This window comes from Loxodonta africana, chromosome 3 (assembly GCF_030014295.1).
Source record: "Loxodonta africana isolate mLoxAfr1 chromosome 3, mLoxAfr1.hap2, whole genome shotgun sequence".
NCBI lineage: Eukaryota > Metazoa > Chordata > Mammalia > Proboscidea > Elephantidae > Loxodonta > Loxodonta africana.
This window is the reverse complement of record NC_087344.1, coordinates 54483239-54507195: the sequence shown is the minus strand read 5'-3', so window position 1 is coordinate 54507195 and position 23957 is coordinate 54483239. Positions and strand designations below refer to the sequence as shown.

Here is a 23957-nt window from a genome sequence, read left to right as displayed (position 1 = left end):
AGTGGCCATCTAAGATGCATCAATTGGTCCCAACCCACCTAGAGCAAAGGAGAATGAAGAACACCAAAGACACAAGGAAAATATGTGCCCAAGACACAGAAAGGGTCACGTAAACCAGAGACTCCGTCAGCCTGAGACCAGAAGAGCTAGATGGTACCCGGCTACCACCAATGACTGCCCTGACAGGGAACACAACAGAGAGTCCCTGACAGAGCAGGAGAAAAATGGGGTGCAGAACTCAAATTCTAGTAAAAAGACCAGATTTAATGGTCTGAGCCTGGAGGGACCCCAGAAGACATGGCCCCCAGACTCTCTGTTAGCCCAGAACTAAAACCATTCCCGAAGCCAACTCTTCAGACAAAGATTAGACTGGACTGTAGGACATAAAATGATACTTGTGAAGAGTGTGCTTCTTCTTAGCTCAAGTAGATACATGAGACTAAACGGGCAGCTCCTGTCTGGAGACGAGATGAGAAGGCAGAAACAGACCGGAAGCTGGTTGAATGGACACAGGAAATCCGAGGTAGAAAGGAGGATTGTGTTGTCACATTATAGGGAGAGCAACTAGGGTCACATAACAAGATGTGTATAAATTTTTGTATGAGAAACTAACTTCAACTGTAAACTTTCACTTAAAGCACAATAAATAAAAGTTACTCAAACATTGTAAGGGATGATCCCACCCGAGGGAGAGAGAGAGAGGCCTTAACCAGTTAACCCATTCTTTTCCCTTGTCCCTTCCAGGAGTAGAACTCAGAGGGTACTGGAAATAGAGAGTAAGCCTTGACTGGAGGTGGAAAGCAGGAGAAGGTCTTTTGTGCTGTTTGGGGAGAGGGACACAGCAGAGAACCCTGGCAGTCAAGGGAGAGCTTTAATCAGTTAGTGAGCCAAGACAGCTTAACAGTACACCTACTGCTTGCCAGGCATTGTCTGAGGAGACAGCAAAGAACAAGGCAAAAATCCCTGCCTTCATGGGACTGACATTCTGTTGGGGAGAGCCAGACAATAAGCTTGTACACAGATATAACAGTGGTAGAGACCAGGATAATGGAGACAGGGCGATTCAGGGGTGGCTGCTCCAATTCAGGGGCCTATAGCTTATCTAAGGAGTTGATATTCAAGTTGAGACCCAACTGAGAAGAAGAGGCCAGCCAGGCAGAGCTCTGGAGAAGGAGCTTTCCAGGTAGCAAGAAGAGCAAGTGCAAAGGCCCTGAGGCAGGAATGAGCTTGACATCTTGGAGGGGCTGATGCTGGTGCATGAAGCAGGGACAGGTAGAAGGTGAAGGGGGAGGGGGTGGCAGGAAGGAGCTAGATAATGTACAGCCCTTTAGGCAGTGGGAAGAAATGTGGGTTTTATTCTAAGTGAGTTGGAGAGCAGTTGGAGAGTTTTAAGTAGGGGAGAGAATACAGTTGGATTTATGACTTTAAAGAATCCCTCTGGCTGCTGTGTTGCCAATAGAGTGTGCGGACAAGAGCAGAAGATGAGAAACTAGTGAGCAAGATGGCTGGTGGCTGAAGAGGGATGGCGGTCGTGGTGGCAGTGGAGATGGAGTGAAGTGGACAGACTCAGGATATATTTTGGAGGTGGAGCTGTCAGCGTTAGCTGGTGGATTGAATGTCAGGATTGGGGGGAATAAGAAGAATCAGGAATGATGCCTGGACTTGTGGCCTGAGGCAAGGGTAGATTGGTGTGCCTTTAATGAGAGAGGGTAGAATAGACAGGCCCTCGAGGAGTGAGTTGGCCACCTGGCAAGTTGGCGGTGAAGCCAAGGTCAGAGAAGCCCAGTCTCCTGGGTAACCCAGATCTTTTGCCCCTTCCCCATACCCACAGCCTTCCTTAAATAGAACATTAGCTCCAAGACTGCAAACCAGCCGCCATGGCCCTTGAAATGAACCTTACAGGAAGCTGAGGTCACAGACGCTGGTGCCTGAGAAACCTGGGCACCTGGCAGCCTGCATTCCAGAAGCTGAATCACCGTGGCCTTGACCCATGGAGTGTATATTCGTGGCTGATTGTAGTTGTCACCCATTAATCACTGGCGACCAAGGCTTGCTTGATTTCCACAGCTCGATTATCACCTGGGCTCAATAGTAGTCTGTGATCCTAGGAAGGAGCAAGGAGCTCCTTTGTTCGTGGAGCTTGAATTGACCTAGTAACCCAAGACATGGTATGCAGCTGTCTGCTCCCCAGCACGTAGGCAGTTCGTCATCTAGGGAAGAAGCCAAGGGCAGCTGGGCAAATGCTGGCAGGCCCGTGAGACTCAGGCTCACTCAGAGGACGCCAGTTGAAGGAAAAAAGTGACCTACTTTACAGAAACTGAAATCTTCAACTTCAGAGTCCCCTTTTTGAAATGCTAGCCACTACTACTTTAGTATAATATTATTGCCTAAAATTGTAGACCACCAGCAGAGATGCCCAGTTCTTTAACATTCATTAAGGGACCAAGAGTCCTTCCGTGCACTGTTTAATTGAAGCTTCACAACAGCTTTGTGATGTGACTCTTAAACTATTCTGATTTTCTTCCTGAGAACTCTGAGGCTGAGAGAGGACAAGCCATTTGCCCAAGGGTTAGCCGCACACATAGAATTCCTACTCAAGTCTGTCAGGTCATTCATTGAACGCGTATTCCGCAAATTTTTATTAAGCATGTTTTTTGTGTCAAGCACTGTTCTAAACACTAGGGATAAACCCAGTGCCGTCAAGTCGATTCTGACTCATAGCGACCCTATAGAACAGAGTAGAACTGACCCATAGAGTTTCCAAGGAGCACCTGGTGGATTCAAACTGCCAACTCTTTGGTTAGCAGACGTAGCACTTAACCACTACGCCACCAGGGTTTCCAATACTAGGGACAGAACAATGAAAAAGACTACTCCCTAAGTGCTCGGCTGCTAAACAAAAGGCTGGAGAATTGAGACCACCCAGAGGCACCTTGGAAGAAGGTCTGCTTCTGAAAAATCAGTCACTGAAAGCTTTATGGAGCACAGATCTACTCTGACACACGTGGGGTCCACCACGAGTCGGAGTCAATAGCAGCAAGTTAGAACGTTTATACTTCAAGGGGAAGTGATAGGCCAAAAAAAGTAAACAAGTGCAATATCAGAGAGCAGTGCGTTCTGTGAGGGAAAAATACAGAATAAAAGGATAGTGTGACGTGGGAGAGGGGACAGCTGTTTTAGACATGGTGGTCAGGAAAGGCCTCCCTGGGCAGGAGACATTTGAGCAGAGATCAAACGTGAGGAGCCAGCCGATGAAGATCTGAGGAAAGACCATTCCAGTTAGCGGAAACAGCAAGTGCAAAGGCCCTGAATTCAGCAGGAACATTTTAGAAGGTGAGGTCAGGGAGCTGGCTGAAGCCTTGTGGGTTATGATAGGGTTTGGATTTGGTTCTAATTGTGACAGGTTTCAGGTCTCCCTTACCTCCATGAAAAGAAGAACAAATTGGGCACCTTGTCTCTGGAGTCCTATCTCTAGACATGGGAGCCATTTCTGTGGTCTGGGAGGAACCAAGGAGGGAAAGTTAGAGTCTGGGAGGGAAGGAGATTAAAGAGGAGAACTGGGAGGGATAGAAGTCTGCTCCTCCTACTCCCAGCCTTCAGACCAGTGGTGCATATTAAGGTAGACTCCCTGCCCTATTCTGTGTTCGGGACCAAGGGAGGGTGTTGAGGAGGAGTTGGGCGGGAGAGAAGTGATCCCCACATGCCAGGCTAAGAGGCATAGACTGGGCTTTATGGGTAGAGATGTGGTGGGGAGAGGCCCGAGACGGAGAGACCAGTGAAAATATGCTTGGCACAGGCTACTGAAGAGGCTCAGGTAGGAGCTGTGGGGATGGAGAGAAGCAAAATGGACACCTAAGAGATGGTACTGGAGCCCTGGTGGTATAATGGTCAAGAGCTAGGCTGCTAACCAAAAGGTCAGCAGTTCAAATCCACCAGACTGGGGAGAATACAACAGAGTTGGTGATACTGGATGTGAAGGTTGAGGGAAAGGGAGGATCATGAGGTCTCCCGGTCTCTTAGGTGGCTGAATGGTGTCATGGTCTGAGATGGCACACCCAAGAGGAGGCACAGAATGTGCTTCATGCCACACAAAGGCTCATTGTCTGGCTCCCCTGTGCGCTTTTTGGTACAGATGGGAGGGGGTTTAACAGCTCGAGCTGATAATGGAATTGGAATCTTAGAAAAATAGGGACACACTACATAGGATCCTATCTATCATGTGCTGCCTGAAGACAGAAATCCCCTCAACAGGGTTCAGTTTCCCCCTTTCAGGTCCCCCATTCCTTACTAGCCAGATATTAAGCTTTTCTTTTTGTTGTGGTAAAAATATACACCACAAACATACAATTTCTACATGTATAATTCAGTGACATTGATTATATTCTTCAAATCATGCAACCATTCTCACTATTCCTTTCCAAATTATTCCATTATCATTGACATAAACTGAAAGCCCCTAAGCAAAAACTTTCCCCTTTCCCCCTCCATCCCACCCCTAATAACCACTAACAATCTTCAATTTCTATGTATTTGCTTATTTCATATAAGTGAGATCATACAGTATTTGTCCTTTTGCAACTGACTTATTTTGCTCAGCGTGACATTTTCATCCTGCTTTCAGTGGCATGCATCAGAACTTCATTTCTCTTTATGGCTGAGTAATATTTTCCGTTGTGTGGAATTTTTGTTTGCCCGCTTTGTTTATCCATTCATCTGGTGGTGGACATTTCAGTTATTTCCACCTTTTGGCTATTGTGAAAAGTGCTGCAGTGAGCAGTGGTGTACGGGTTTCTGTTTGTGTTCCTGCTTTCACTTCTTCTGTATGTATACCTAGGATTGCGACTGTTGGGTCATATGGTAGCCCCAGTGACGCAGTGGTTAAGATCTCAGCTGCTAACCAAAAGGTCAGCAGTTTGAATCCACCAGCTGCTCATTAGAAACCCTGCAGGACAGCTCTACTCTGTCCTAAAGAGTCACTATGAGTCACAATCAATTTGATGGCAATGGGTTTTGTTTTGTTTTTATGCCAAACTGTTTTCCTAAGCTTTTCTTATGAGCTTCTAGGCTATAAAATTAGAGCTTGGACAGACCACTTTTGGTTAAATTTTGATAGATTAATTTTTCCAACTGTAAAATTAACCCAGAATCATTATGGATAATTTTGAAAAGGCAAAAAAATCATATTTAACATATTTCTTTCACCTTTTTCTCCTATGCAGTAGTTTGTTATTTCTTAGTTGGAATCTTATTGCATATTATCAACTTAATTTTCTATCCCTTTTTAAATGTTTTATTGCATAGGCATTTTTTCCATTATTACAAGCTTTTGGAGGGAATCATTTTTCATGGCTCCTTAGTTTTTCACTACATGGGTGCACCTTAACCCAGTGCCGTCGAGTCGATTCCGACTCATAGTGACCCTATAGGACAGAGTAGAACTGCCCCCGTAGAGTCTGCAAGGAGCACCTGGAGGATTTGAACTGCCGACCCTTTGGTTAGCAGCTGTAGCACTTAACCACTACGCCACCAGGGTTTCCCCTTACGTTACTTAACTAATCCCGTTATTAGACCTCCAATTTCATGTTTGTAAAAATGGCGTGGCAAAGGTGTCTGACCACCTCTAACTTCACAAGGGGGAGGGAAATCATTATCAGCATCAGCAGCCCAAGGCTGATTCTGATGGGGTGAAGGTCAGACACTCCTCCTCTCCAGCATTTCTGACACCAACTGTCCCTCCCAGGGCACTCTGTACTTCTCTGCTGGGTTCAATAATTTGTTGCAGTGGCCACACAGCATTCACAGACCATACCCACAGTTATGGGGTTTATTAGGAAAGTAAAAGGTTACAATTCAGGATCACGGGTGACTCAGGATACAGTTCTTTGATCTGGACAGCCTCTTCTCAGCTGTGCCCACAGGCAGGCCTCTCTCTAGCCGTTGGCCCCTCAGCCCTTGGCCCCTCTTCCCTTTGACCCTCAGACCTCTTGGGCTGGCCTCTACCCTGCTCAGGCAAGTGTTACAAGCTCCTTAGCCCCGCCGGTAAGTGCCCGGAGGCACCCTACTCCACCAGCAAACCTCAGCCTGAAGTTACTGAACTTTTTCACTCCATGGGTCGACACACCCACTGTAACCACCTCGCTCTGTGGGCCAGAAAGCCCACTGTGCTGTCTTGTGCCAGTCTCCTAGTTCTGCTACTGCTGTTTCTCTCCTGCTGCTTCTTGCCATCTTGCACTGTCTCCAGTGTTACAGCTCTCTTTCTGTCTGTCTCCTGGGTCTAAGAGGTTCTCAGCACAGGGACCCTGGGTCCAAAGGATGTGCTCTGCTTCCATCTCTTCTTCTTGGTGATAATGAGGTCCTGGGATAGCAAAACTGACCAATTCCCTTATTAGGGTTCCATACACTTTATTTTCATGGTCCCACCCCCACAAGGGTGCCATGCACCTTATTTGTATTGTTAACAAGTTGTCCAATCCCCTCGGTGGGCCACAAGCGCCTTGTTTGCATAGTCTTACCGAATCATTTGGTGGGAGTTATAAGACTTATGGTGAGAAAGGTCATGTAAACGCGAACCATCACACTGCAGGCCACCCGCTGGCTTTTCTAGCCATGGATCTTTCATACCTGGAGGATAACTTCCCCTTTCCAATCACTTTACCAGTCCAAAACAGTGATTAACAATTAGTCCTTCAGTAGGCAAAGAGTTCTCAGGGTGCAGTCACTCAGGTACCAACCGTTCAGGTCTGCTGCAGGTATCCATCTGATCTGGTCAGGTTCTCCAAAAGTCATTTCATCTCCACCCTTTCTGGCCTCTGATAAAATTTAACTGAGAGAGGATCATTCCCTTGCTCTGAGGCTCTCTCAAGATTCAGTCATTGTACTCCAGTCCAGCAGTGCCTCCCTCTTAGTCCATTCTTTCACACTTACAGCTTCTACAATTACAGTTTTTTATAATCACAATTAACCTTGTTAGCAGTCAGCTCACACCTGAGTCGTATAATCCTATTGGCATCTTCCCCTACCATCTCTTCCCCAACCCATAAGGAAAAGAGGTAACTACTCAGTGGGGATGCTCTCTTGTCTCCCTTATTTTGAATCTAAGCACACCCAGGAAAGCATGTAAGCCAGCCACTTCATGCCTTGGTCTCCCCATTTTAGATAGCCAATGTTTGAATTATTCGTTCCTATCAAACCAGTACTCTGAGGAGAAAAACATGTTCCTTGATCTGAAGAATATCCTCTGTTCCAATTGGAACTTTGAGTAGCTGCATCCATAAGCAAAGTCCAGTCCAGAGCAAGCCATCAAATTGCAGCAATCTACACCAGTTCATGGTGTCAACCATCTTTCTCTTCATTAGGTCAGGTTCTGGTCAGCTCATCCCTAGCCCCTGTGGTCTAGGTCAATGGGCGCTACTCGTAGGCTCCAGAGTCCACACAACTCCCTGTACTTCAGGCCAGCCAGCCTCTTCTCTGTCTCTCATCCCTAGCCCCCATGGGCTAGGTTAGTGGGTGCCAATGGAACATGTCCAAACTCATCCCATCTCTTTATTGCTATGCCTCTCCCACTTCAACTCATCTCATGGCCCCAGGTAGTTTCCTCAAGTGAACATACGAGGCTGTCTACTTACTGGCTCCCTTTGACTTCCAGTCCTGGAAGGGGGTTCTTCTAATGGGCATTGACTTTTCCTACCAGTGGCAAACCACTTGCTCAAAATTCAAAAAGCCTGTCATTTTTTCTCCCTGCAGCTCCTTCCTTCAAATGCAAATTTCCTGCTCTCCCAGCAGTTCTGAATGCGTCTTTTTAAATGCAAATTACCTGACTCTGGGGGTTCTGAGTGGAGCTCGGGTTTTCTACTTAAGCCCCCAGTACTCTATACACAGTGCTACTGCATTCAAACCAACAGCCTGTGTTTCTTTTGGGCAAATCCATGTTCCCTGTTTAGTACATCCAGTCAAGCATTGGCTGAAGGCAGAGTTACAGTCTGTAATCTATAATGCCCAGTAATCATTTCCATCATACATTTAGGTCTGTTTTACACTAGGTAGGAAAAACATTCAATATCCATAGTACATTCAGATACACACATAACCCCCTTTTTAAACATTCGAGGTTCATCTTCTCTTCTCCAAACCTTGTCTATCTTCCCATTCCTACGCACATGACCTTGGGCCTCTGGCTGGGTAGAACCAGAAGACCCTGGCCACCTATCAATCGTCTTGTTTAACTGGCCTGGCTTTTTTCCCAAGGCACTCCAGATGTGGCTTTTCTCCCCTCAGCTGCAGCATAACATCTCGTACTTTCCTTTCAGCCATTACAGGTAACAACCACCAAAGTAACCATCTAAGAATCGCAAGTTTCACTGCCCACACCCCTTCATTCTTTCTCTTTCTAAGTCCCATACCTCCATGAGTTTGCAGCCATGGTAACAAGTCCCACTCCTGACACCAACTGTAAAAATGACATGGCGGAGGCATCTGATCTCATCTAACTTCACAAGAGGGAGTGAAAATCAACATCCCAAGACTGATCTCTATGAGGCAGAAAGGCCATACGAAAGTGATCCATCTCACCACAGTGTTATAAATGCATCAGTAGTGTATTTATAGACTAAATATTTTCCACCTTTTGAATGGTTCTCTTAAGCTTGGAATTCCAGATATGGAATTTCCAACACAAAAAGTATGCACATTTTAGACTTATACAAAGAAAACTACAGTACGCTTCTGCAAGGAACCAAAAGAGACTTATGTAAGTGGAAGAACATACCTTGCTCATGGATAGGAAGACTTAACATTCATAACAACGTCTATTCTACCAAAAGCAATCTATATACATTTAATGCAATTCCGATCCAAATCCCAACGACTTTCTTTAATGAGATGGAGAAACAAATCATCAACTTCATATGGAAGGGAAAGAGGCCCCGGATAAATAAGGCATTACTGAAAAAGAAGAACAACGTGGGAGGCCTTACTTTACCTGATTTTAGAACCTATTATACTGCCACAGTAGTCAAAATAGCCTGGTACTAGTACAACAACAGATACAAAGACCAATGGAACAGAACTGAGAATCTGGACATAAATCCATCCACATATGAGCAGTTGATATTTGACAAAGGCCCCAAAACAGTTCAATGGGGAAAAGACAGTCTTTTTAACAAATGGTGCTGGCATAACTGGATATCCATCTGCAAAAAAATGAAACAAGACCCATACCTCATTCCATGCACAAAAACTAACTCAAAATGGATCAAAGACCTAAATATAAAATCTAAAACAATAAAGATCATGGAAGAAAAAATAGGGACAACGTTAGGAGCCCTAATACATGGCATAAACAGTATAGAAAACATTATAAAGAATGTAGAAGAAAAACTAGATAGCTGGGAGGTCCTAAAAACCAGACACCTATGCTCATCCAAAGACTTCACCAAAAGAATAAAAAGACTACCTACAGACTGGGAAAAAGTTTTTAGCTATGACATTTCTGATCAGCGCCTAATCTCTAAAATCTACATGATACTGCAAAAACTCAACCGCAAAAAGACAAATAACCCAATTAAAAAATGGGCAAAAGATATGAATAGACACCTCACTAAAGAAGACATTCAGGTAGCTAACAGATATATGAGGAAATGTTCACGATCGTTAGCCATTAGAGAAATGCAGATCAAAACTACAATGAGATTTCATCTCACTCTAACAAGGCTGGCATTAATCCAAAAAACACAAAATAATAAATGTTGGAGAGGCTGTGGAGAGATTGGAACACTTATACACTGCTGGTGGGAACTTCAAATGGTATCAAAAAACACAAAATAATAAATGTTGGAGACGCTGTGGAGAGATTGGAACACTTATACACTGCTGGTGGGAACTTCAAATGGTACAACCACTTTGGAAGTCAATTTGGCGCTTCCTTAAAAACCTAGAAATAGAACCACCGTACGACCCAGCAATCCCACTCCTTGGAATATATCCTAGAGAAATAAGAGCCTTTACATGAACAGATATATGCACACCCATGTTTATGGTAATACTGTTTACAATGGCAAAAAGATGGAAGCAACCAAGGTGCCCATCAACGGATGAATGAATAAATAAACTATGGTATATTCACACAGTAGAATACTATGCATCAATAAAGAACAGTGATGAATCTGTGAAACATTTCATAACATGGAGGAACCTGGAAGGCATTATGCTGAGTAAAATTAGTCAGTTGCAAAAGGACAAATATTGTATAAGACCACTATTGTAAGAACTTGAGAAATAGTTTAAACTGAGAAGAAAACATTGTTTCGTGGTTATGAGAGTGGGGAGGGAAGGAGGGTGGGAGAGGGGCATTCACTAATTAGACAGTAGATAAGAACTACTTTGGGTGAAAGGAAAGACAGCACACAATACAGGGGAGGTGAGCACAATTGGACTAAACCAAAAGCAAAGAAGTTTCCTGAATAAACTGAATGCTTCAAAGGCCAGTGTAGCAGGGGCAGGGGTCTGGGGACCATGGTTTCAGGGGACATCTAAGTCAATTGGTATAATAAAATCTATTAAGAAAACATTCTGCATCCCACTTTGAAGAGTGGCATCTGGGGTCTTAAACGCTAGCAAGCAGCCATCTAAGATGCATCAATTGGTCTCAACCCACCTGGATCAAAGGAGAATGAAGAACACCAAGGACACAAGGCAATTACAAGCCCAAGAGACAGGAAGGGCCACATGAACCAGAGACTACATCATCCTGAGACCAGAAGAACTAGATGGTGCCCAGCTACAACCGATGACTGCCCTTACAGGGAACACAACAGAGAACCCCTGAGGGAGCAGGAGAGCAGTGGGATGCAGACCCCAAATTCTCATAAGACCAGATTTAATGGTCTGACTGAGACTAGAAGGACTCTGGTGGTCATGGCCCCCAGACCTTCTGTTGGCCCAGGACAGGAACCATTCCGAAGCCAACTCTTCAGACATGGATTGGACTGGACAGTGGGTTGGAGAGGGATGCTGGTGAGTGAGCTTCTTGGATCAGGTGGACACTTGAGACTATGTTGGCATCTCCTGCCTGGAGGGGAGATGAGAGGGTGGAGGGGGTTAGAAGCTGGCAAAATGGACACGAAACGAGAGAGTGGAGGGAGAGAGCGGGCTGTCTTATTAGGGGGAGAGTAATTGGGAGTGTGTAGCAAAGTGATATGGGTTTTTGTGTGAGAGACTGACTTGATTGGTAAACTTTCACTTAAAGCACAATAAAAATTATAAAAAAAAAAGTATGCACATTTTTTAAGTTTTTGATACATATTGTCAGATTCCCCTCCAGAAACTTTTTACCAATGCATACTCCCCACAGTGATATCTTTGAGCGCCGGTTTTTGTTATTGTTGTTTTCACCTCCTTCACAACTTTGGAGTTAAAAAAACTGATCTTTGCTAATTTGCTGAAAAATATCATCTTGCTTTTGAGTACCATCATTTTAAATATTTGTGTGATATCCCATCCAGGAATCTGTACTATTGTTTAATGGACTGTTTCTCAAGGGGTTGTGCATTTAGGATATTTATGGCTTTTTTGGGCTTTATAAATTACACTGCTGGGAACATCTCTGTGCTTAAAACTTGGACTGATTCTTTGCCTGTGTTGTTTCTCTCTCAAGGGCACTATGATGCCCGGGCCAGAGTCCTCGTTTGCCACATGACCACCCTACTCCAGGTGTCCTTGGAGGAGTTGGATATCCTTGAAAAGACGTTCCTCGAGAGCCTGAAGGAAACCAAAGAGGAAGAATCTGAGTAAGAGAGCCCTGTGGCTTCAGTCATCCCTGTCAGTAATTGAGGACTTCCACTTGAGTACTCTTTTCAGATAACAGCACTCCTTTCCCCCCTTTAAGACAAGGTCCTGTGAGGCAGAAGAAGCATTGAACAGAGTGAGAAGTCCCAGCTGTAGCCAAGACTCACTCTGTTGCCTTAGCAAGTCACTTCCCCCTTCTGGGCCTCAGTTACCTCATTTGGAAGAAGAGAGGGGATTAAACTGATGATTGCTAAGAACCATGAATATTGCAATTTTAACATTTCATGGCCCTGACACACTGGTGTGGATGTCTCTTAACTCTGCCCTGGTCCACCTCAGTCTCTCATGATACCTTGTCCATGGGCCAGATTGAGCCCATGGAGCCAGAGCCAGGTTCAGATCCCACTTCTGACATGCATTCACTGTTGGACCTGGGGCAGGTGGCCCCTTCTCTAAACCACAATATTCTCACCTGTAACGTGGAATAATGATACCATCCTCCCATGGTCATTGTGAAAAACACATGTGATTATATTAGAAAATGCTTGGCCCAGGGGTGGCACGTAGCAAATGCTCAGTAGATATGAGTCCTCCCCCTCCCTCACATGCTCCTGTAGCTAACATTTGTAGGGCAATTTTGCTATCTATATATGGTAAGGAGTGTGTAGAGGGAAATTATACTGGTAACTTGACCACAGAGCAGCTCTATCTAGAACACCTCACACAGGATCTAATCCAAGAGCAATAAATCAATCATAGTCACAGCCTAATTGCGGGCTCCTCGCACCAAGCACGTCTTCCCAGTCTGGGTTTTGCTCAGCTGCGGTGGCTTTCTTTGAACAACCATGTTGCACCAGCTCGGCTCACCTGGGAGTTGAGCTCTGAAGCCACGTTCAGAGCCAGGGTTGCCCTTTTGCCAGAATTTGTTGGGCAAAGGGAGGGGTGTTTTGTGAAGGGAGGAAACTTGTGTGTTGAAATGACCTGAAAACAGACTCGCTTTGGCTCCCAGAGCTGTGTCAGTAAAGAAATACCTGAATCCAGGCCAAGTATCATAACGTAAGGGCTTCCCAAGTTCTTTGGATGTGTTGGAAATTTGTAGTGTCTTATGTGCTTCGAAATCAAGGAACCTCTTAGTTATTGTTTGGAAATCTTGTTGTCAGAAAGAAATGTAACCCCCAGAGGGACTTGTTCTGATTAAATACCCATAATGCCAGACCAGAGAAGATGTAAAACAGAAGTTCTAGCCTTCTTTGGGTCAGACATAGCTCAGCTCTGCCACTTACCAGCCATGCAAGGGTCAAGTTATTTAAATTTTCTGGGCCTTAGTTTGGAAACCCTGGTGGTGTGGTGGTAAAGAGCTACAGCAGCTAACCAAGAGGTTAACAGTTCGAATCCACCAGGTGTTCCTTGGAAACCCTATGGGGCAGTTCTACTCTGTCCTTTAGGGTTGCTGTGAGCCAGAATCGACTTGATGGCAACAGATTTTGGTTGGGCTTCAGTTTGCTCACCAGCAAAATGAGATAACAATAGCACCTGCCTTATAGAGCTCTTGTCGAGCTCAGATAAGTTCACACATGTAAAGTGCTTCAAGCAGGCCTGGCACAAAGTAACTAGTCGATAAATATCATTATTTGCTGTTTTAATATCACTATTGTGATTGTTACTATTATATGTGGATCCTTTCCCCAGAAAAATGCTCCACATGTATAATTTTTTATTCAGTTTTAGGAACTTCCCAGACCTTGCAGATCCCATCTGTGGTTTCCAGAAGGATCTGAGACCAGGGAAAGCACAGTAACTGTTCATTCAGGAGACCTCGTTCTCATTTTGATTCTGGTACTGTGTGTGGCCTTGGGCACATCACTTCCCCTCCCTGGGCACCAGTTCTTCACTTGTACTACTAAAGGATCGAATTAAATGTAGGTTTCTTTCAGCTCTGAGGTTTTCTGTTTCTGTGAGATGAGTTTATCACTTGGCTCTCTGAGGTGATTCTTTCCAGTGTGATGTGCCAACTTTCTGTTCTTGGGTCCCAGCTGAGCCTTAAGGCTATCCTAGCTTCCCCCGCTTGTTTAATGACTTCACCTCTCTGTGCCTCAGGTGGTGGTGCAGTGGTTAAAGTGCTCTGTTGTGAACCGATAGGTGGCCAGTTCGAACCTACCAGCCACTCCACAGGAGAAAGACGTGGCAATCTGCTTCCGTAAGGATTTACAGCCTTGGAGACCCTATGGGGCAGTCCTACCGTGTCCTGTAGGGTCGCTATGAGTCAGAATTGACTTGACAGCAGTGTTTTGTTTGTTTGTTTGTTTTGGTAACATGGGGATAATGGTAGTATCTACATCATAGGGTTGTTGAGAGGATTAAATTAATCAACACATATCACATTCTTGGCACGTAGTAGGCTGCCAGTAGGCTTTAGCTAATGCACTGCTAGAGGTTGATACTGGTCTCCTTATAATAACAATGTCAGCAAGTCACTTTTATTGAGCGTTCACTAGACGTTGGTACCCAACATCATTCCTTTTAATCCTCATAGCAGTGCTGCAGATGACGACGACATCACTCACCCAAGTTTGCACAGCTGCCAGTGGCAGGGCCAGGGTTTGAATCAGGCCTGTCTGAGTCAGTCTGATATCCAGTTTGAATGTCACTCATTTCATCACCGAGGCCATTGTTGACAATCACAGGTGCCGCCCTTAATTCTGAAGAAAGCCATAAAGATAATCCCTTTATGGGGCTTTCCGAGCTTTTACGAGAAAAAATGTCTCTAGACCTCCTAGAGATAAGCTCTCCCTCTCTTTCAAGAGAAGTGATAAAAAAAAAAGAAAGTGGCAGTGAGAATTATAAAGTTAGGGAGCACCCTTTCATAGGAGACAAGATGGCAGTGAGTGAAATTTAGTTATTTGTGGATCTGTGAGATGGGCAGTGTGGGTGTCTAGCTTTTCGTTAGGGATGTTTAGCTTCAGCCTATCACTTGGCCCAAACCTGTGATTTGGCTTCCACCTCAGTCTTTGGCAAGTTGAAGTGACGAAGTCAGTGATAGGAACAAAGCTGTCATTTAGAGTTAGTGTTGTTCTCTGACTTTTCACTCTCAAATACAGGAAGCATTCTAGATGGATCTCAGAGTGAATGTCTCCACCTGTGCTTTAGATTTGGGAATTCAGTCAAACAATTGAAGTAGTTGCAAGAGTAAAATGCTGCCATAGTTAATGATGACTGGGAAAGCTATTCATTTTATGTACGAAACAAAAATATAAAAATAAATATATTCTTTTTGAGTCAGCGAATGTTTATAAATATTTAAATAATAGTACAAAGCAGAATACTGGAGTATGTCATCCATCCAATTTTTTGTTAAATTGATTGCATATACTAGCATTTGTATATTTAAATAACACAGCCATCAAGGATAGTATTTGCTTTTTAGCTATCCCTTTTATGAACAGTGGTAGCCCTCGTGGCGCGGTGATTGAGAGCTTGGCTGCTAACCAAAAAGTCGGCAGTTTGAATCCACCAGCTCCTTAGAAACCCAATGGGGCAGTTCTGCTCTGTTCTGTAGGGTCACTGTGCATCAGATTCAACTCGACAGCAGTGGGTTTCGTGAACAGCAGAACATACAGTGCCCACCTATGTTTTCCGCCTCTCGGGTTTATTGGGAAGCTGCTTTCCCACTGACGGTATATGCTGCCAACAGGTGGGGACCTGTATAAAGCCCATTGCCGCTGAGTCAATTCTGACTCACAGTGACCCTGCAGGACAGAATAAAACTGCCCCCTTAGAGTGTCCAAGGCTGTAAATCTTTACAGAAGTAGACTGCCACACCTTTCTTCTGCAGAGCAACTGGTGGATTCGAATCGCCGACCTTTCAGTTTGCAGCTGAGTGCTTAACCACTGTGCCACCAGGGCTACTGGGGGACCTGTATAACTGTTTGAAATGGAAGAAATGGGCATATGCCACAAATTACTGTTTTTACAGGGTATTATATGAGGTGTTGCATCCTGGAGGTGTGATTGTGTAAAACTTTTGTCTCTTTTGGCTTTTGTACAGCAAGTAAGTCTTGTAAGTATATTTCCGGTTTCCTTTGCATTATTTGGAAGCTGAGTTTCTCATGATGATTCCACGTTCACAGGAGTACCGCATTTTCAGGCGTCATACATTGTATGCGCCTGTCAAGAGGTCTGGAAGGTGATGCAGAGTCCAGAGGGACATATGTGTCCCACATAATATTACTCAAAATTCACATTACCTACCAAAAATCCAGACACACTCAGTGATTCAGCATGTATTCCATTAATGAAAAGACATTATGTAAACAAAAAATTATTTTTAATTTTTTAATTCATTCATGAAAGTGTTATTCCCATTTAGGCCATGAGTCTTCTCTTTGGAACTCAGCTAAAAATGAGAGACTATGTGGCATCATAGCTATACAGACATCACTGCAGGAACAATCTAGAAGCAGATGATGCTGAGAAATGTCAGTGGCACTAACTCAAGGATTTGAGTATGTTCTTAATCATAAATCTGTAGTAATAATTATAGCTTTATACGATTTCAGATTTGTTCTAATATTCTTGAGGTTTCATTCTTGATGGTAATTGGCATATTGGCTTATATTCTGGCAAATGGTTTTACTAAGCCAAAATGTATATTCCATGCCCCTCTGGTTTTCTTAGATGTGGACAGTGTATCAATAAATATATCACCATGGCAAGATGTTCACCTCTGACCGTTGTTGGAATAATTAGGTTTCATTCAGCTTTCTGAATTCCCTCTCAGTTCCAAGGCCAGGGCAGGATGCTATAGTTAGAGAGCTGGCAAAAGCTTGCTCCATGCCCTGAAAGTTTGGTCCAGCAGTTTTCAAACATTAGATACAGCAGGACCCCTGGAGGAGCTTGTTGCAAATATGATTCTCTACCCTCACGCCTAGAGATTCAGGCCTGCAAAGCTGTGGTAACCCCTAGAGATTCTGATACAGTTGATCCAAAGCCCACCCTTTGAAAATCACTGGTCTAAAATTTCAGGATAAACGGTACAGAGGGTTAGAGGGGCACAAAATTGGGGCATTTAGCCAACCTTGGAACTCAAGGCAGGCTTCCTGGAGGAGGTGTCACATCAGCTGACTCTGGTTAACCAGACAAAGGAACGTGAGAAAGTCCTTGGAAGGAACAGAGGTACAGAGACATAGAGCAGTGTGCCTGCAAGCAGGTCAGTGTTTTGGGAGGGTAACGTGTAAGTTAGGAAGTGACAAGAGATGAAGCAGGAGAGATGGATAGGGGCCAGGTCACAGCGGGCCTGACTACCATGCTGGAGAGGTGACACTTTATGCTGAAGGAGTCAGGAAGGCAGGGAGGGAGGACGAGAACAAGGCAGGCAGTTGTGGTTATACTTTCCTATTCACCTTGGCCTCTGTATTGTTGTTCTTAGGTGCCGTTGAGTCAATTCTGACTCATAGCAACACCATGTGACAGAGTAGAACTGCCCTACAGGGTTTTCTAGGCTGTAATCTTCATGGAAGCAGACTGCCACGTCTTTCGCCCACGGAGCGGCTGGTGAGTTCAAATTGCCAACCTTTCAATCAGCAGCTGAGTGCTTAACCGTTGCACCACCAGGACTCTGCTATATTAGCTAAGTCCTGTCCTTATCCTTCCAAAGAGTCATTCTCCATTTATATTTCATATGTGAGGAAACTGAGGCTCAGAAAAATTGGGCATCTTATTCTAGGTCCCCTGGCAAGATAATGGCAGAGGTGAACTCAAATACGTCTTCCCCAAATTTCAAGACCATTCGCTGTGTTTGTTAAATCAGGATACAGCTGGTTCACAGTCAGCTGCTTGTTCAGTTGCAGGTTCCTCTTGTATGTCCTCAGCTTGAGTTTTTTCTCAGGCCTTGAACTCTGCTGAAAGCAACTAATTTCCAGCCTTCCTGTTTGCACTGGAAGGGCCAAAGTATCTCCCCCAGCCTGTGCTTAGAAGGAAATTATGGTGATAAGGAAAGGAATGATAATAGCAACAAATGTTGAGTGGTTACAATATGTCAGCTATGTAGGTTATCTAATTTAATCCTCACAACCCCTGGGAATTAAGTACTTTGGAGCCCTGGTGGTCCAGTGGTTAAGCATTTGGCTGCCAAAAGGTCGGCAGTTTGAATTCACCAGCCGCTCCTTGGAAACCCTATGGGGCAGTTCTACTCTGTCCTATAGGGTCACTATGAGTCGAAATCGACTCAAGGGCAACAAGTTGGTTGGTTTTGGTTTTTATATCCATTTGTTGGATAAGGAAACTCAGAGCTCACAAGTAATTTGTGCATAGTCACAATGTTAGTAAGTGCCTTTATCTATTAGGATAGGCTAGGGTTTTGCTGTAGTAACAAATGAGCCCAAATCTCAATAGCTTACAGAAACACAAATGTATTTCTTGTTCATGCTATTATGCCCATCATAGATCAGCTGTGGCTTTAGTCCACACTGTCTTCACTCTAAGGAGCCCTGGTGGTGCAATGGGTAAGCGCAAGGGTGCTGACTAAAGGGTTGGCAATTTTGAACCCACCAGCCACTCTGCAGAAGAAAGATGTGGCAATCCACTTCTGTAAAGATTACGGCATAGGAAACCCTATGGAGCAGTATTACTCTGTCCTGTAGGGTCACTATGAGTCAGAATTGCCTCGATGGCAACAGGTTTGGTTTTTGGTTTGGTCTTCGCCCTGGGTCCCAGGTTGACCGAGCAGCCTCTATCTAGAATGTTGCTGGTCTCAGGGCAGACTGAAAGAAGACGTGTCAGGCCCTACACTGGTTCTTGAAGATTCTGCCAGAAGTGACACACATCACTCCCACCTGCATTTCATTGGCTGAATCAGGTCATGTGGCCACTCCTCAGTTCCACAGGGCAGAGGTGTATAACCCTTCCATAGGGAGGGCTACTGCAGGGAGGGATAGTTGAATATTTGGTGAACAGCAGAGGTAGGAGTCAAGCCAGTGTATAAAAAAAAACAATTGCCATCGAGTCAACTCCAACACATGGCACCCCACGTATGCCGAGAAGAACTGTGCTCCACAGAGTTTTCTTGGCAGATTTTTCAGAAGCAGATCACCTGGCCTTTCTTCCAGGGGCACCTCTGGGTGGGTCCGAACCACCAACCCTTTGGTTAGTAGCCCAGCACTTAACCATTTGTACCACCTAAGGACTCCTTCAAGCCGAGGCTTACTGGGTGTGAATCCTGACGTCAGAATCTATGCTCTTAATTGCTGCCCTGCCTACTACTCTGCTAGATACTTGGGGTCCAGCCTCATCCAGAGCTTCTGCTGAGATGAATGTCAGTCATGGAAACCAGCACCCATGGGTGCACAGAGATTTTTACTGTTGGTTTCTGCTTTGCTGTAATGAAGCCACTGAGAGGTACTGTCCTTTACACCCAGAAGGGGCTTATGGACAAAGTTTTTGGAGTGAACTGGCAGGGAACAAGGAGGCATAGCTCATGGACAAAATTTTTGGGGTGAACTGGCAGGGAACCAGAAGGCATAGCTGATCCCCAAATCCTCATCTCAAACTCTGTTTCTTTTAAGTGACTGGAGAATGAGCTATTTCTGTATCTAATGCCTGGCTCATGAGGAAGGAGATGGGACCGACAAGTACTAGTTGAGCAGGTGCATTGTTCTGCTCACCAACACACAGCACCGAAAAGTGCCAGCACACAGTACATTCTCAATGAAAGTGTGTTGATTGAATGGATGAAGGCATGCATTAATTTAATCTGTGTAAACCAACAGCCTAATAAGGTAGATGCTATTATCCCTGTTTTACAAATGAGGAAACTGAGGCTCAGGGAAGTGAAGTATCATGATGACAGTAAAAACCATGATAACAATAAAAAACCAGCCAGTTGCTGTCGAGTCAGTTCCAACTCATGGCAACTCCATGTGTGTCAGAGTAGAACTGTGCTCCATGGGGTTTTCAATGGCTGAGTTTTCCGAATTAGATCACCAGGCCTTTCTTCCAAGGCACCACTGGGTAGACTCGAACCTTCAACCTTCTGTTAGCAGCTGAGTCCATTAACTGTTTCATCACACGTGGTTCCATAATAACAATAGCCACCATTTTATTGAACACTTGCAATGTGACAACCATTATGCTAAATACTTTGCAGATACTCTCTTAACTGATCCCCACAGCCCCTCAGGAGGTAGGTACTCTTATCCCTTTACATCTATAATATAGGGACAATAATAACACTGCTTCTCAATGGTGTCACTAGGGTTGTGTTACCCAGTGCAGCAACTCATGGTATCACCTCCTGCCATACCAGACCCTACAGAATACTTAATAATGTTTTTTGTACTAATGTTACTTGTAAATTGTAATTCTCCTATATCACTGGATATAATGGCAGTTGTAGTGACCTAAATAACTAGCAAAATTAAAATTACACTTTTAGAGTGGGAAACTGATTTGCTCTGTAAACTTTCACCTAATGCACGATAAATTAATAAAATAAAATAAAAATTACACCTTTAAATTACAATATCATATGCATAGCCTACACATATTTAGATTCACATAGTTTCACGTGGTTAAAGAGAAAATTCGGTAAGAAAACAATAGAATTTGAAGTAAAAATGTTTAAGAACTACATCAAAATTATGTTCATTTTAACGTTAAACTTTACCGTTACATGAGAGACATTAATAGATTAGGTTTGCATAATCAATAACGGCCCAAACAGTGTAGGAGTTGTAGACAAATACATACAGAAATACATTCGTAAATGAAATCATACTGTAAAAATAAGCAGGCTCAAATACACACGCATTTCAGCACTTAGTGAACATCTTGACTCAGTCAGACCTTCCCTTTCCTGGCCTTCAGAGCTGCAGAGTTGTGAGTGACTTCATCGAAATCCGTGCCTTTTGTCAACTCACTTTTTAATGTGTCACTATTTCTTGAAACCATAATTCAAACTTAAATCCTGGAAATTTCATTAATGTCAGATATATGTTTATACTGTTTTTAAAGAAAATTAAAAAGACTGAAATTTTTTTTTTAATTAATTTCGGATTTAAGTTATATTTCTAAACAAGTATCAGGAAACATAGCATTTCCCCCACTTCATGTTTTAAACTGTCAGTTTCTCTGGGTAGTTATCAAAGAGTTATATAATCAATAATTGTTATACATGTAAGTTGATTATCACTTTTAATCATAGAGTAATATGTGATAAATATAGTTGTAAACTGCTTAAACGTAATATTTCTTAGATTATACAAATACTAACTACAAAATTGTTTTGTAAAATCTTTCTACATTGAAATGCAACATTATTAATTACAATGTTATTGGTAGCTGAGCGGAAGCCTTTTCTGATTTTTCTCCTTTTAATTACTTCTTCGTTCTCAAAAAAGTTATTGATATAGGCTCACAAGTAATAATAAGCACAATATTGTAGCTAAAACACCAGAAAATTTGGCAAAATTAGCGACTATAAAACCAACAGCCACAAGGAAAACCACACCTCGTGCTCCCAGCGCCTGCAATGAGACCACGTGATTCAAAGCATCACTGTGATTGGTTAATAGTGACCGCTCTGATGGGAGCGCTTTAGAAGGCTCTAAAAGTAAATTAGCATAGAGTTTTAGCTTTGTAGGTATATTGATACAGGTAAGCTGGGCTTATGAAAAATGTTTTTGTTGTTATAATTAACTACAGGGATATTTTTACAAGAAATAATACATATCTGCTGAAATACTGCACAAAAACTTTATATTCAGTCATTTCAGTGTCGCCCCCTCTGACAGTGTCACCCGGTGCAGTCCACACCCCTTAGTGACTCTATTGCTGCTTCTTAGGATAAGATTAACTGTGTTAAATGCCAAACACAGTGGCTGGCATATAGGAAGCCCTCGATACATATTAACTATTCTTCTTTTATTATCCTTATTTGCTGTCATTGTACATTGAGTCGTTGTCCAAACTCCAACGTCAGTTCAGAGTCCGTGCTAGTAATGAACTCAGTGCTCCTGCCCTCACCCCCTCGTCTTATTCCCTGTGGCTTCAAAGTGGCTGAGGGCTCAATCGCCGACAGGAGAACAGGGCTTAGTGGTACCTCTGAGCCCTCACACAGCAGCCATCTCAGGATCCAACAGACCCCAATCCATTCTCAATTCTTTCCTGTTGCTGAATTTTATAGCTTTTAAATTTCAAGTCTGAATGATTCTAGACATTGCTCCCAGGCCAAGGTCACCAATGCAGACATTTCTCTAACCCATCTTCAAAATGATTATTCTGAAGGAAATTGGTTTCCACATGTCGGAGAGGGAGGTGGGACGGGGCGGGGGAGGAAGGGAGGGAGGCTAGGCGGGAGGCAGTGGAGTCTGAGACTCTATTTTGTGCTTGTTCTGGGTCCATCTGTTTAAAGATATTTTTTGTGCTTCTTTTGCTGTTGTTATTGTTTTGTTGTCTTTTCATTATTCAAATTGCAGTCGTGTTAGGATGGATCTGTTGGGTAAGTAGCACTTCCCATGCATTGGGATTCCCCAGCTGGGTTTCAGAATGTCATCCATTTTTCTAAAACCATCCACAGGCCCAGGGTGACTTCGGTGCCTTGCTCTGCATGACAGCACACCCAGCATTGACCCTAGTTTGGGGGTTGGTGAGGCTGGGAGGTCTCAAGGGATTCCAGGCACAGCTAGCCCTAAAGACCAACCTCTTCTCCCCCAGAATGGCCGAGGCATCCTGGAAGAAGAAAGAAAACCGGAGGAAATGGAAGCGGTATCTCCTGATAGGCCTGGCGACTGTCGGAGGCGGGACGGTGATTGGTGAGGCCGGCTTAAGATGGTGGCGCATAGACCAGGGTGGTACAGAGTGAGAGGTGACACCAAGCTTGAGCGAGAATGCAGTGTGCAGGGGATCAGCTGGGAGGTGACCCCAAGATGGAAGTGGAAGGACCTCAAAGGTGCCCCCACCAGATAGGCATCCAGTCCATCTTTGGCAACTGTCAGTGATCCGGGAGCTCCTGGTTTTGCAGCCATTCCTGACTGGTTGGTGTGTCTTCTCCTGTTTCCCCTTAAGTCCAGTTTGCCCTCCAGCTCAGATTCTGGCACTAGACTCCTCAGTGCCCCAGTCCTGCTTTCTTATTGTCTCTAGCTCACTTAGCCTTGTTTGTGGCTTAAAACAACACAAATGTATTACCCTACAGTTCTGGAGGTCCAAAGTCCAAAATGTGTCTTCAGTGGGTGTGTGTTCTTTCTGGAGACTCTAGGGGAGAATCTGTTGCCTTCTCCAGCTTCTAGAGGCTGCCTGCATTCCTTGGCTCATGGCCCTATCTTTAGGGAACCATTGTTCTGCCTACCACAGTTTTCCTTATCTAGAAAATGGGCATAATGTTGTGAGGATGCAGTAATATGATGTATATTAGTAAATGCCTGGCACATAGTGGAGTTCCTGGGTGGTGCAAATGGCTAATGTGCTCAGCTGCTAACGGAAAGGTTGGAGGTTTGAATCCACCCCAGGGTACCTCAGAAAAAGACCTGGCGATCTACTTCCAAAAAAACAGCCATTGAAAACCCTATGGAGCACAGTTATACCCTGTCACACATGGGGCCACCGTGAGTCAGAACTGACTTAACAGCAACTGCAAGCTGTGTGGTCAGTAATAAGTATGTTCACTAGTGTTGCTAGAAGCTTCCATGGACTGCAGTAGGCAGCTGATGGGGAAAGAACCCAACAGGCGGCGTCCTCATTCTCACCTTCACCCACCGTGGGCTGCTTTCCTTGCAGGTGTGACCGGGGGTCTAGCTGCCCCTCTTGTTGCTGCAGGAGCCGCGGCAATCATTGGCAGTGCCGGGGCAGCAGCTCTGGGCTCAGTGGCTGGCATAGCTGTCATGACCTCACTGTTCGGTGCAGCTGGTGCCGGCCTGACAGGTAAGGCTCCAGAGCAGTGGTGCAGTTGTAAGGTATTTTCAATGAGGGTGATGCAGCCCCTAAAGGACACCTCATATTCTCCTCGGTAGGGGCTCCTTGGGAAGTGTGAAGGAGGCAGGGCGTGGCTTGGCTTATTCTGGGCCCCAGCCGTGCTGGAAATTGCAGCAGGCATCACAGAGAACTGGGCCAGTAGCTTGGCACGGTCAGGGTTAGGGCTGAGTTTGAGAAACTAGCCTCTCTCCCTGCACCTTGTGTAAACTTCCTGA

At 44.4% G+C, this 23957-nt stretch overlaps 1 protein-coding gene across 23 annotated transcripts in view; it reads left to right on the top strand.

Annotated features, from left to right (window-relative positions):
• TMCO4 (transmembrane and coiled-coil domains 4) overlaps positions 1 to 23957 on the top strand; it is a 130688-nt gene that overhangs the window by 34514 nt on the left and 72217 nt on the right. For all 23 annotated transcript variants that reach the window (XR_010321313.1, XR_010321316.1, XR_010321315.1 and 20 more), the window contains 3 exons: positions 11651 to 11783; positions 22489 to 22586; positions 23548 to 23691. Coding sequence is in view for 19 of the 23 variants with exons in the window: in XM_023551989.2 (XP_023407757.2) it covers positions 11651 to 11783; positions 22489 to 22586; positions 23548 to 23691 (375 nt within the window). In the remaining 4 variants the exon portion in view is untranslated. The remainder of the gene's footprint in view (positions 1 to 11650; positions 11784 to 22488; positions 22587 to 23547; positions 23692 to 23957) is intronic.